The sequence below is a fragment of the Uloborus diversus genome, chromosome 7, assembly GCF_026930045.1.
Source record: "Uloborus diversus isolate 005 chromosome 7, Udiv.v.3.1, whole genome shotgun sequence".
Classification (NCBI taxonomy): domain Eukaryota; kingdom Metazoa; phylum Arthropoda; class Arachnida; order Araneae; family Uloboridae; genus Uloborus; species Uloborus diversus.
The window spans coordinates 57,536,573-57,549,560 of NC_072737.1; the positions used below are offsets into that span (position 1 = coordinate 57,536,573).

The 12,988-nt window shown below is 34.7% G+C and overlaps 1 protein-coding gene across 4 annotated transcripts in view; it reads right to left on the reverse strand.

The window, feature by feature from the left end:
• LOC129226423 (sodium/potassium-transporting ATPase subunit alpha-4-like) overlaps positions 1-12,988 on the reverse strand; it is a 94,869-nt gene that overhangs the window by 23,354 nt on the left and 58,527 nt on the right. For all 4 annotated transcript variants that reach the window (XM_054861024.1, XM_054861023.1, XM_054861025.1 and 1 more), the window contains one exon: positions 2,799-2,953. In XM_054861024.1, coding sequence (XP_054716999.1) covers positions 2,799-2,953 — 155 coding nt within the window. The remainder of the gene's footprint in view (positions 1-2,798; positions 2,954-12,988) is intronic.

A 12,988-nucleotide genomic window follows, 5' to 3' on the forward strand; every position in this document is an offset into this window, starting at 1 on the left:
GACAAAACTTGGCGACCAAAAGACTGGCGATATATGGCCAAATGTCTGCCAAATTATAACACCACTTGAGTATATACATCGAAATTAACAATGATTTCCCCCCAAAAAGGGACAAAAGATCCCTTTAAAAACACCCAAATGCAACCAAAAGGGGAGGTGCACAACTAGACCCCACTAGGAGTCTACGTATCAAATTTCAATTTTAAAGGACATACCGTTCTTGAGTTATGCGACATACATACGCACATCCGCATATCCGCATATCCGCACATACATACATACGTACATACGGACGTCACGAGAAAAGTCGTTGCAATTAACTCGGGGAATGTCAAAATGGATATTTCGAGTGTTTATATGTTCTTAGGCACTTATCCGCGTGTGGTCTGGTTGAAAAAAAAAAACTCAACATTAATTCGGGGCTGAGCAAAATGAAAATTAAGACCGAATTTTGAATGAAATTTTTTTTTGCGAATACAATACTTCTTCCTTTTTTGTAAAAGGAAGTAAAAAGAGTGTCTACTTTTTGCGTTTAATAGAGTTAGAAGCGATTTTGTAGTTTTAGTTGTAATTCCGATATAATAAATAAGAAAATGTTAATTATTCTACACAAATGTGTTTTGAGATTGAAAGGCACTTGTACACCTTTTTATCTCAAATGTAAGTAACATGTATTCATGTAATATTTTTGCAAATATTTGTGCTTTCATAATGTTGATTTTATCATTTACTAAATCTACTGACTATAAATTGCAGTACCGGTATACTGATATTTCAAACTATTTTTCAAATTTGTAATACCGGGAGTAGCGCAGTGAGGGAGGGAGGTTGGGGGTGAACCCTCCACCCCAAGAGTCATTGGTTTAAACATAAATGCAAATTCTAATATAGTAGTTTATGTATATGAATGGGCTATTTTGACTGAAAAAAATAAAAAAACCTTTAGAAGGTATTTTCGATCAAAAAAATCCCCATCAGAAGATATGTTTGATCATAAAATCCTTTTTCAGAAGGTATTTTTGATCAAAAAAAAAAAAAAAAAAACCCCAGAAGGTATTTTTTTCAAAAATCCCTTAAAGAAAGTATTTCTGGCGGCGCTAGTGAATATCGGTATTTGCTGAGGCAAAATACCGGGATTGTCGGAATAAGCTGAAAATAATAAATTGTTTTTAATTGAAAAGACTATTATTTTTGATTTTCTAACGGAATTTCTTTAAAACTGTTTCCCAACCACTGACTTTCGAACCGGCAACTGTCTGCGGGGACTTTGCTGCCGGTCAACATTTAAACTGTTAAATGTTTCTCCAAAGGTTATTTAAATATCTCAGCTATATTTTATTAACTACTTAAATCTGAGCATCGAAAGAGAGGAGATTAAGCTTTGTTTCTAATTGAATGTTTAAACATTTCACATATTTTCTATTAAAGAACTCTTTCTAATGAACCACACGGCTGCATAATTATCTCATTAAATACAGTTGGAATATTTATCGATATCCCTCAATAAAGAATATCCGTCTTTCAGTTTTGAGTATGTTGGTGATTTTTCCCGTTTATGTGAAAAATTTGTATTATCTGAAAATTTAAGTCGTAATAGAATCCAAAAAAAAAAAAAAAAAACTAATTAGTAGATGTTAATTCAAGATCTTTCTCGTTCTTGTCTTTCCCATTTATGTGAACAATTAAATACCTGAAAAAATCAGTAGTAATAGAATCCTAAAAAACTGATACAAAACATTGACAATATTTAGGTTGCTACAAATGGGTATAGCATCACAAGTGAAGAAGTAACTTAATGCTAGATACATCAGTAACTTGACAGTAGCTAGGGAGACTGTTTGTTAAAATATGATTAAGGACTAAATAGTTTTTTGAAAATAGAAATAATTTATACTTAAGTTCTTTTTAATCAAGAAGTTTTCAACAAGATTCATCTCATGCATCCGAAACCATGCTTTCGAATGGTGTAAAAACTTTAAGCAATGCTTTTAAAATGTGCATCAATTGCTTCGTTTTTACACCACTAAGTTTATGTTCAAAGTTATCTTAGTTAAATAAAAGAAAGAGGAAAATCGAATGTTGGAAGAAAATGAGTGTCAAGGTGTAAATTACGCCATTATGCTCAGAACTAACTTTGTGTCAATTTCATGAAAGCCGGTTGACTGTGTGAAATAAGGACAGACCACGGCCCCACTAATTACGCTTACAGGCCTCGTCAATTTTTGACTTTTCTGTGTTAAACCGATGCAGCTCATGCACCCACCAATCAATGTCAATGTTTCAATGCAGCTCATGCATTCACCAATCAAGATCAATGTTTCAAAGTTTGTTTATATTTTTGACTGGACGTCGCCGCGGCCTCCGTGGCTCTATGGTAGAAGCTTCGCTTCAAATGCCGGAGGTTGCGGGTTCGATTCCCGCCGGTGCCCTGGGTGTTATTTCCTCTGTATGTGCTGTAAATCTTTCTTGTGTTGTCTTATCTGTTAATAAAGAAGTCCAACCTTTCGAGGCAATGGCACCAAACTTTCCGTAGTTGTTTATTACGGACACGACAACAACAACTGGACGTCGCCAATTTTGACCGCAGGTGGCTCCATTAGGAACCCCTACATCCACCAATCAATGACACAGTAATGGAAACAGGGGTGCCCTGTAGCGTCCTCTTTGTTGCCATGGGTTTCAGCAATTGCCACGGCCCGTAAGTATTCAGTGGGGCCATGGACAGATATACAGACATCTGGGCAGAAAAACTTTCCCTTTTTATGCACGGTAGGGAAATTTCTTTAAAAAATACTTACCATGCTTACGCATAAGTCAATGAGAAGAATGAATGTTGCTCCAAGAGGTAACGGAATTTGGCAAGTCACAACAAGCATCAATGGAAGGAACTCGGGCAGATTGCTTGCAAGGTTGTAACAAATTGTCTTCTGAATGTTGTCAAACACAACCCGACCTATAATAACGTAATATGATAAAATTCATGATTGTCTTCTGAATGTTGTTAAATACAGCCCGACCCATAATATCGTAACATGATTAAATTTATGATTGTCTTCTGAATGTTGTCAAACACAAACGACTGATAATGTCGTACCGTGATTAAATTGATGATTGTGTTCCGAATGTTGTCAAACAGGACTCGATTTATAATTTCGTAACATGATTGAATTTATGATTTTCTTCTGAATGTTTTCAAGGGGCAACTCGAACTATAATATTTTAACATGATTAAATATTTAATTGTTTACTGAATATTGCCAAACACAAACGACCGATAATGTCGTACCATGATTAAATTTATGATTGTGTTCGAATGTTGTCAAGTGGCAACTCGATCTATAACATTGTAACATGATAGAATTTATGATTGTCTTCTGAATGTTGTCAAACACAAACGACCGATAATGTCGTACCATCATTAAATTTATGATTGTGTTCCGAATGTTGTCAAACAGGACTCTATTTATAATATCGTAAACATGATTGAATTTATGATTGTCTTCTAAATGTTGTCAAACACAACCCGACCCATAATATCGTAACATGATAAAATTCATGAGTCTTCTGAATGTTGTCAACACAACCAGACCTATGATATCATAATATGATAAAATTTATGAATGGGAAAAAGGTTGAATCACAATTTATTGATTTGCGGACATTACATACAGTCCTTTTCGAAAACTTTCATCAATGAGGGTTAATTTTGGATAGCAGGCGGGTCAACGGTCAAACCGATATCTCTCTATTTTGTATAACACGTGCTACTTTGGTGAAAATAATATCAGCTATTAATGTGGATGCTATATGAAGAAGTGGAAAATACTTTGTGTACTATTGTTTTTTATTTTGTCCAGACAAGAAGTCTGACAATCCCTGGTCCAGCACCTCTACAGGTATTGATTTACTTGGAAAACTTTGTGACCACGAATTTTTTAACGTTCTCCAGTCACCATTCACGAACACGTAGAATCTCCGACCGGCTGGCATCGAATCCGGAACCTTTCGGTTACGAGTCTGAAGCCTTACCCTCAGGCCACCAAGGCCCATTTAATGCAATTATTGAAATACTGTCTTAACATTTATCGAGCCGTCAGACAAAATTTGCCGAATAAGAATATTTTTGAAAGGTCACAGTGACCTCCCGTGACCTTCCACCGGGAGGCCTCATACACATACACACACGAGAGAGAGATTTCTAGAAATAAAATATAATGAAATGAAGGATCGTATATTAGCGACGAATAAATAATGTACGTTTAAATGAACTACAAAAATACCCCCTCAGCACTAGCCCCCACCCAAAAAATGTTAATGAGTTAAAAAAATTCTGATACATAGAAACAAATATTTATAATCAGAAGGACGCATGTATCTATATTTACTACACGTATTTACACACATGTATAAAAATATTTTTACGTTTTCTTGTTCCTAGACATACGACTATCACCTGACAGTAGAACACTTAACACTCCTTTCTACAACAAGCCCTATAACTTCGCAACCTTGAATAGATTTGATGTGTTTCTTGTCGATTTAGAAGAATGCAGTTGCACAAATACTCTTATCTCTTCGACGCACTGACCCTTTCGGAATGGAATATACGTTTCAAGGTACAGATGATCAGTGCAAGCAGCTGGTGTGTGCAAACTGCTGCTCAAATACGCTGAAGAAGGTATCAGGTGTCCACTCTAGCAACACATAAAAGTGTAATTAAGTATTTGGAATCTCATCTCACGTCCTTTAACTGGAGACAATTTTTAGGTGGGAACATCAGCGATTGTTTCAAGTCATTCCGGATAACTTCGAGCCAGTTTCTAAATTTTTAAAAATCCTACTCATATTTAGTGTTGCAAGGGAAGGAACTAACCGAGTTTATTCCCGCGAATAATACAGGATTTTTGGAAAGGAAATTTCTTAAATTCCCAGGAACTTTCAAGTGATTTAAAGATAGGAAAACTTTGTTTATATTTTAACCTTTTTCCTACACGATTTCAAAATTTTAATGCCTTTCCTGTTGTAAATGCAAATTACGTAAGTTTTTTCTAAAAAAAATTAAACCAAATAGCTGTGCTTAACTGATTATTTTCATTATTGGTTCGCAATTAAATATTTAACTGATTCATTGGAATGTGTAGCACTTTCATAAACAATACTAGTCTGTAATTAAACATTTAAATGATTTATTTGTATATTTAGCACTCGTTAATAATAGAAGATTTTTTTTGCGATGATTATCTGAAAAAACATCTTGCATAATCGTGTTTTAAGCTTAGAATCAACGTGGAAAAACATGAAGTTTGTTTACTTTCAAAACTCCCAATGTTCCTCAAAGTTCCGAGTTTATCCCCCAAAATTCCATTGTTTCATAAACTTAGGGTTTTTTGCATCTCTACTCATATTTAAGTAGTTTTACCTTACAGTAAACTCCTGGTTATTCGCGAAATAGGGTGGCATGGTAACCAGAGAAAAGCGAGTTCGAGGACACTCCGCAAAATAGGTAAAATATATACTAGTGTATGCAAAAGCATCAAATAATCAATAGAATTCGAATACATTTCAAAAAGGTTTGTAGAGGCTAAGGAAGGGATAGCTCATTATTGCGACGGACTACATACATACGCGAGACAATCATTCAAACAGATAAACTGACTCAGATTAATCTAGGATAGAGGTTCCCAACCGGTGGTTCGCGAGGTGCAGGAAGGGGGTTCGCGAAAATTTCGGTGCAATGGCGGATTTTTCCTAGTTTGGTAAAAAATTATAAAATATTCAATTTGCACACATAGTTACTAATTTTTTTTTTTTTATTTGAAAACGCGCCAGACTCTTGTATTAAGCTCAAAAAAAAAAAAAAAAAAAAAATCTTTCAGCGGTTTTATAATCTTGGTTAAAAAGAAATTTTCTCATTTTTTTTTCGATAGACAACAAAAAGAGATATCCTTCCTTCTTTATTGCGAGGCGCCATGCAGAAACGTTGTATTAAGCTGTGGCGGGGATCACGATGACCTTAAAAAGGCGCCATCGCGTGGAGTCAATCAAACAATATACATAATATACATATGTCGAAAAAAATAAAGAATTCTCAAACAATGCATCATAGGGGTATTATTTCTAATCTGGTTGAAATAAAACTCGGGAATTTCCGTCGAATTCAGTCATCGAATAGCAGACATGACAGCAAAAGGCTCCAAACTTAAAATTTATTACTGGATTTTACCCATCTGTTCGTTTTCAAAAATATATAACATCAGCATGCTCATAGTTCTGGGGAAATAGTTGTTAACAGACGTATTTAGAGATACTTTAGAGATGCTTGAAAACAAGTGATTTTGTTTGCAATTGGTTTTTCTACGTGAACTTGTTACTCTGTTTGTGAAGTTATAATCGTGTTGGTAATTTTTATGATTTAATAACTTTCTGCTGTTATGGATCGATGGTTGAAAACTGGTAGTTTGGTTGAGCGACAAATGGACAAGCAGTCAATCGATCAACCCTCAACATCAGCAGTAACTTTCGAATCAACACAGGATATTGAAATAGATAGCTGTAATGAACTGCCGCCTCCCCCGACTAAACAGAAAAGTGAACTAGGGAAGAAAAAAGGAAAAAAGCGAAAATATGACAGTGACTATTTACAAATGGGTTTTTATTTTACTGGAGAAGAGTCTGAACCTAGACCGCTTTGTCTTCTCTGCAACGAAGTTCTAGCGAACAGCAGTTTGAAACCGTCACTTCTGAGAAGACACCTCGAAACAAAGCATCCGACACACAAGGACAAACCTATCGAATATTTTAAAAGAAAATTGGAATATAATAAAAAGTGTAGCGTCTCTACGTTCCTGTTAGAATCCAACGAAGATAGTAAAATGGCCCTTGAAGCTTCATATCGAGTCAGTTATAGAATTGCAAGATCTGGACAGCCACATACAATTGCAGAAAATTTAAATGGACCGTGTGCTAAAGATATTGCTAAGTGTATGCTGGGAGAAAAGTCAGCAAAAAAAATTGACCTGGTTCCGCTATCAAACAACACAGTATCACGCAGAATTACTGATTTGGCAAGTAATGTGGAGAAAGAACTTGTGAATAGAATAAAAGAGAATAATTTTGCGATCCAGCTTGATGAGTCGACTGATGTAGCAAACGCTGCAATATTACTTGTCTATGTTAGGTATATTTTCAACGATACAATTAAAGAAGATGTACTATTTGCAAAACCTTTGAAAACCAACACAACTGGAGAAGCAATTTTCGAACTGTTCAACAGTTACTTTGAAGAAAATGGAATAGATTGGTCTTTGTGTGTGGGTGTGTGCACGGATGGTGCAAAATCAATGACAGGAAAATTTGTTGACTTTGTGGTGCGAGTAAAGAAGATTAACGAGAAAATTGAATGGACTCATTGCTGCATTCATAGACAAGCATTAGCATGTAAGCGTATTCCCGCAGAATTATCCGCTACTTTGAATGATGCGGTAAAAATTGTATATTTCATAAAATCACGTGCCACAAACTGCCGTCTATTCCACGCGCTTTGTGAGGAATAGAGAAGCCTTCATGTTACTTTACTTCTTCACACAGAAGTTAGATGGCTTTCCCGTGGCAAAATTTTGACACGCTTATTTGAATTGAAGTCAGAAGTCCAAGCATTTTTTGTTGATCATCCATTTCACTTGTCCACTTGCATATTCGATCCTCTTTGGATGCAAAGGCTTGCATATTTAGCTGACATCTTTTCAAAATTAAATGAATTAAATCTATCCTTGCAAGGTGCAGTTGTTAATATTTTCGTTGTATATGATAAAATTGAAGCTATGGTAAAAAAACTGAATTTCTGGATCCAATGCCTGGAAATGGGTGAGTTTTCTTGTTTCACTTTTCTTAGTAGTTTTTTATCAGAAAACTCGATGAAACTTGATGAAAGCGTTAAAAGAAATGTATGTGAACATCTGCAACATCTTGAACTAGCTTTTGACGAGTATTTTCCTAATAGGCGTAACGTCCCTCTCTCAAACAATTGGATACGCAATCCTTTTGAAGGAAATCCATGCTTAGAGAACACCCTGACATTACCTGAAATGGAAATGCTCATCGAGTTATCCTGTGATAATTCATTGAAAACTACCTTTAAAGAGCTCTCGTTAATTGACTTCTGGCTCAGTGTAAGAAATGACTATACCGTTTTGTCCAAAAAAGCAATTCGAATTTTATTACCATTTTGTACAACATATCTGTGCGAGAAAGGATTTTCCTCCTGTACTTATCTCAAAGATAAATACCGAAGCAGATTGAATGCAGAGCCTGATTTAAGACTCAAACTGTCAGACATTGAACCAAACTTTCAGTTTCTTTGTTCCGTCAAACAGCCACAAATATCGCATTAAGGATTTTTCCCCCAATTTAAAGTATGCTTAAAAAAAATAGTTGGTTTATAAAACTTCTTGTTTATAATTTTTCTTGTAGATGTAGTTTTAACTTTTTATTAATGTTTGCACTTAATGATATTTTACAATTATATTTTTGTTTATTGCAATCAATTGCTGCAAAAAATGGAAAGCAAACATGCTGTTTTTTTATTGTTTCTTACATGTTACTAATTTCAACATCAGGGGGTTCGCGAACTTTTTTGCCTGTTCCAAGGGGTTCGCAAAGAGAAAAAGGTTGGGAACCGCTGATCTAGTCTACACAAAAAAGGTATAGAAGAGGGGAATGCTTTTGAACAAGACCGTTCCGGTCACTAGTTTATATACGTAAGAGGTGTAGATCTAAAAACCGGTAAGTAACGCAGGTTTAAAGCAGTAATACAGGGTGTCCTGAAAAATACTGACGGTTTTCAAAAATGGATTACAGGAGAGCGGTTAATGATAAAAAAGAAATTCTTGCAGAAAATTCATGTGGTGGGAGCTAAATTTTCCCCTCAGAGGTCCAAATTTTAGTTCAAAAAGTTTCCCCTCAGAGCTCCAAATATTAGTTCAAAAATGTTTCAATAGATGGCGCTGCACATAGCAAGCAGGTAAGTCAAAAAAGTTGAACTGAAATTCACCGATTTTTCCTCCAATTGCGACATGGGAACACAGCCGATAAATATTTGAAAATATTGTTTTGTTCTTTTGTTCATTTTTTTCAAAAAATTATGGTGTAATTTTCCACCTTATTTTTGATTTACGGGATTACTATCTGCAGCGCCATCTATTGCAAAAATTTACGGCCCACCACATGAATTTTCTACAAGAATTATTTTTTTTTATCATTTACCGTTTCCCTGCTATACATTTTTAAAAACAGTCTTTTTCAGGACGCCCTGTAAGTGTACGAGGTTTTTTGGAGATAGCGCCCAGTTGCAAAAATTAGGCACAATCTCCAAAAATGTGGGTAATGGGGGGGGGGGGGGGAGGGGGGAACAGTGTTTATATTCGGATTCCAGGGTCATGTTACATCCGAATAAGCAAGAATGGTGTCAGAAGCATTTTGAGAGTTTTTTGCTTCTTTTTGCCGCTCAATGTAATTTGTCAGAGCTCAACATAAGGCACTTAATTTTCAGACATCTAATGATAAAGTGTTTTACTTGAATAAATCGGGCTGCAAAGTTTTCGCTTTAAAAATGATCATTGGATCAAAAGTATCGATTGTTTAGAAATTAAACATCAGGATAAAAACGTAATGTAAAGATAACATTTGAGGAACAATTTAAGTCCGATAATCAACTATATAAGATCAACTAGCAAAAATACCCAGCGTTGCCTGGGTCAGTAATAATTGTGCGAAACAATCGCTACTTTCTTTCGTTTCTGTTTTAACTGAAAGAACTCAAAACACACCGCTTTCACGTGATTAAAAATCGAGCTTCTTCCTTACCCATAAAAGTAAAATAGCAATAAGTATGAAGAACGAACGAGTATTCATTTAGGAACGAAAGCATGAATTAAAGCACATAAAAATTTGAAGAATTTCCAAAATATGAACTAACAAAAACAAAGATCGGTAAAAAAACTTTGCGCTTTATTTAATTAAATAGTACACACTCAAAAAGAAAAAGAAAAAAAAAACTCTCTACTAAGTTTTCCTAAGTGTGCAAAAAGTAGAGTTTCCAAATATTTAAATAACTTTAAACTCATGATTGCTACGGAGAAGCCTTGATTCAAAATTTTCATTATGATTACATTTCATATTGCTGTTGTTGGTAACGAATTTTTGTAACAATGGGTTTTACATTTAATCATTTAATGGGGGAAGTTTATGAAATTTACTGTTTTCGATCATATTTTTTAAACTAAGTTTTTTAGGAATAAATTACAGCCTAAGTTGCTTCCTAACAATATAGCTATCTATAGGGAAAAAATGGTTAAAATCCGTCCAGTAGTTTTGAAGCCCATTCCGGACATACATACATACATACACAAGTAGCCATTTATGTATAAAGATGAGGATACAATTCCTAAGAAAGCAGTAAATGTCATGCTTGCCCCAGAGAAGCATTGATTCAAAATTTTCATTATGATTACTTTTAATATTGCTGCTGTTGGCAACAAATTTTCGTAACAATGTGTTTTATAATTTAATCATAATATGGGGAAATTACATGAAATTTACTGTTTTCAACCATAACTTTTTAAAACTAAGTTTTTAATGAATAAATTATAGCCTAAGTTGCTCCTTGATAATGTAGCTATCTATGAAGAGAAAACGGTTAAAATCCGTCCAGTAGTTTTGAAGTTTACCCCGGACATCCGGACGGAAGTAGCCCTTTATGTATAAAGATTTGAAAAAATAAGAACAATTAAAAAGGCTGCTTTTTTTTTACATCCTCCTATCTTGTTTATTTACTTAAGAGCTGATTTGATTGAAAATAAAGATGACTCTCATGAATAGGGTTCCTCACTTATACGATTCTTTCTTTGGCCAGTCTCTTGTTGTTGTTGTTGTTGTTGTCGTATGCCAGTTAGGCTAGCAATTGCGCTGCTTCACTTTTCCAACTATACCGTGGTTTGGCGTGAAGTCCGACTTCTACAAACCACACATTCCATATAGGTAGGCAACCATTCAAGCATAATAACACATTCACACAAATAAAGGACAAGGACAGGAGAGAGAAAGTACATCCATGCCCGAACCAGGAATCGAACCCGGACCTTCCTGTCGCAGTCAGACTTCTTTGACGTGCGACGAATAAGGATGACTGTAAAGTGTTAAGAAAGTGAACTAATTCATTTCAAAGCTGATCTTAAGCAAACATATAGCTATGGATCATGGTCTTTTGAAATTACAACCTTTATAAACAATCCAGTTTCTCGGTTCAGTTAATCAAATTGAAAGCATTTTTTCACCATGTACTTGTTTGTTTGCCATCAGCACTAAAGCTACAACCACGGCTTCTATTCAATTCCTTTGGTAGAAACAAGAAACCTAACGAGTAGGGTCCTGTCGCAATTCGTGATCCTGAAAATATAATTTGAATCCAAGACGTCAAAGCTCAAATGAATGCTGTGTGCTGGATGTTTTTTTTTCCATCTTTTCCATTCACTGTAACAAATTTCGGAAACGTTTCTAGATATATCGGAAACGTTTCCGAAATAGTAAGAATCCTTCATCCAATAGCGAACTCCTCATTATTCAGAAAGCCTTTTGTTATTTCAAAAAATCTAGAAGCGGAAGTGCTGACGCAATGCTTCGAAACGTATTTTATCCTTCCATCACGGGCGCCAGTGAGTCGGAAATAACGAAAATTTATTTTTTCCTTATCTATGGTTGCTGCAGTCAGCAACTGTTTAGCATTAGATTGCTTGTTATTTCATGTCTAGAGAGTGGTAAAATGTGTCGAAACTAATTTTACGCCTTTGCATTTTGGACTGCCCTTGATTTTTTAGACGATGTAAGCAGCTTATTAAGTTAGTTAATAACGATTTGCTTCATTACAATTTCCAGTGCGACCATGATTAGACATATATTGTGTGTTCAAGCGTGAATAGTTTCAACACCCGTGTTTATACTTTATAAAACGAAACCCTTTGGATTACTTATCCAGTTGTAATGGAGGTACTTAGATTTCATTCCGCTTGTTAACTTGTAAGTATTAATGAATATTTTAAAACATGTTGTTATATACATTTATATTTTTGTTGATTTGCATTTGATGAGGCTCCAAAAAGAAAGAAGATTTATATTTGAAAAGCAATCACAGAAAAGTTAGTCCGAAATACTCGAAAACGGTTTGAATATACTACATTGGTTCAAAAAAAAAAAAAAAAAAAAAAAAATCGATTGTTTAATTCCTTAAAAATATGGTAATGCAAATGTTTTCTAGTATTGTAATATGCTTCACAAAAAATGTGCCAGTATTATTTATATTTTTTTTATTATAATTTATTCATTCATTTAAAAATATTTATACCTTTAGAAAATGACCCAGTTATCTATTAGTAAGCAACATAGTTATGCAATTAATTCATCTGCTTATTCATTTTTTTAAATGTGGTTAACAATAAAAAATTCCTTGACATTAGTTGTTGCGTAAATAACATTTCCTTCGTGGATATACTAAAGTTTAATGTAGGACAGTCAGGAGGAATGAGTCAGTGGCAAAAATGGAACAGCTGCATTTACATGCCAAAATAAAAAGTAATATTATTTCATGTCATTGTTTTAAAAGTGATCCTTTTTTAAAAAACTATGTTATTAATATGCAATGTACATATGAGGAGAAGACGAGGGGCGTTCACCAAGCAGACTGTGCCATTGACATTTTTAGGGGGTTGCTTTTAAGGAGGGGGGGGGGGCGCTTTATAGCATTTTATGGGTGCACCATCCCTCTTATGGTGTGGGGGGGGGGATTCTCGTATATATGAAATGGAATAATCATGTAATAGAGTTCAATGTTTCAATAAATAAAATATATAATGCATTTTGCGCACACTGTAAAAATAAAATTAGTAACCTATTGTGATTAAGTATTTATATTTGTGATGAACTGGAAAAGGGCAAGAAC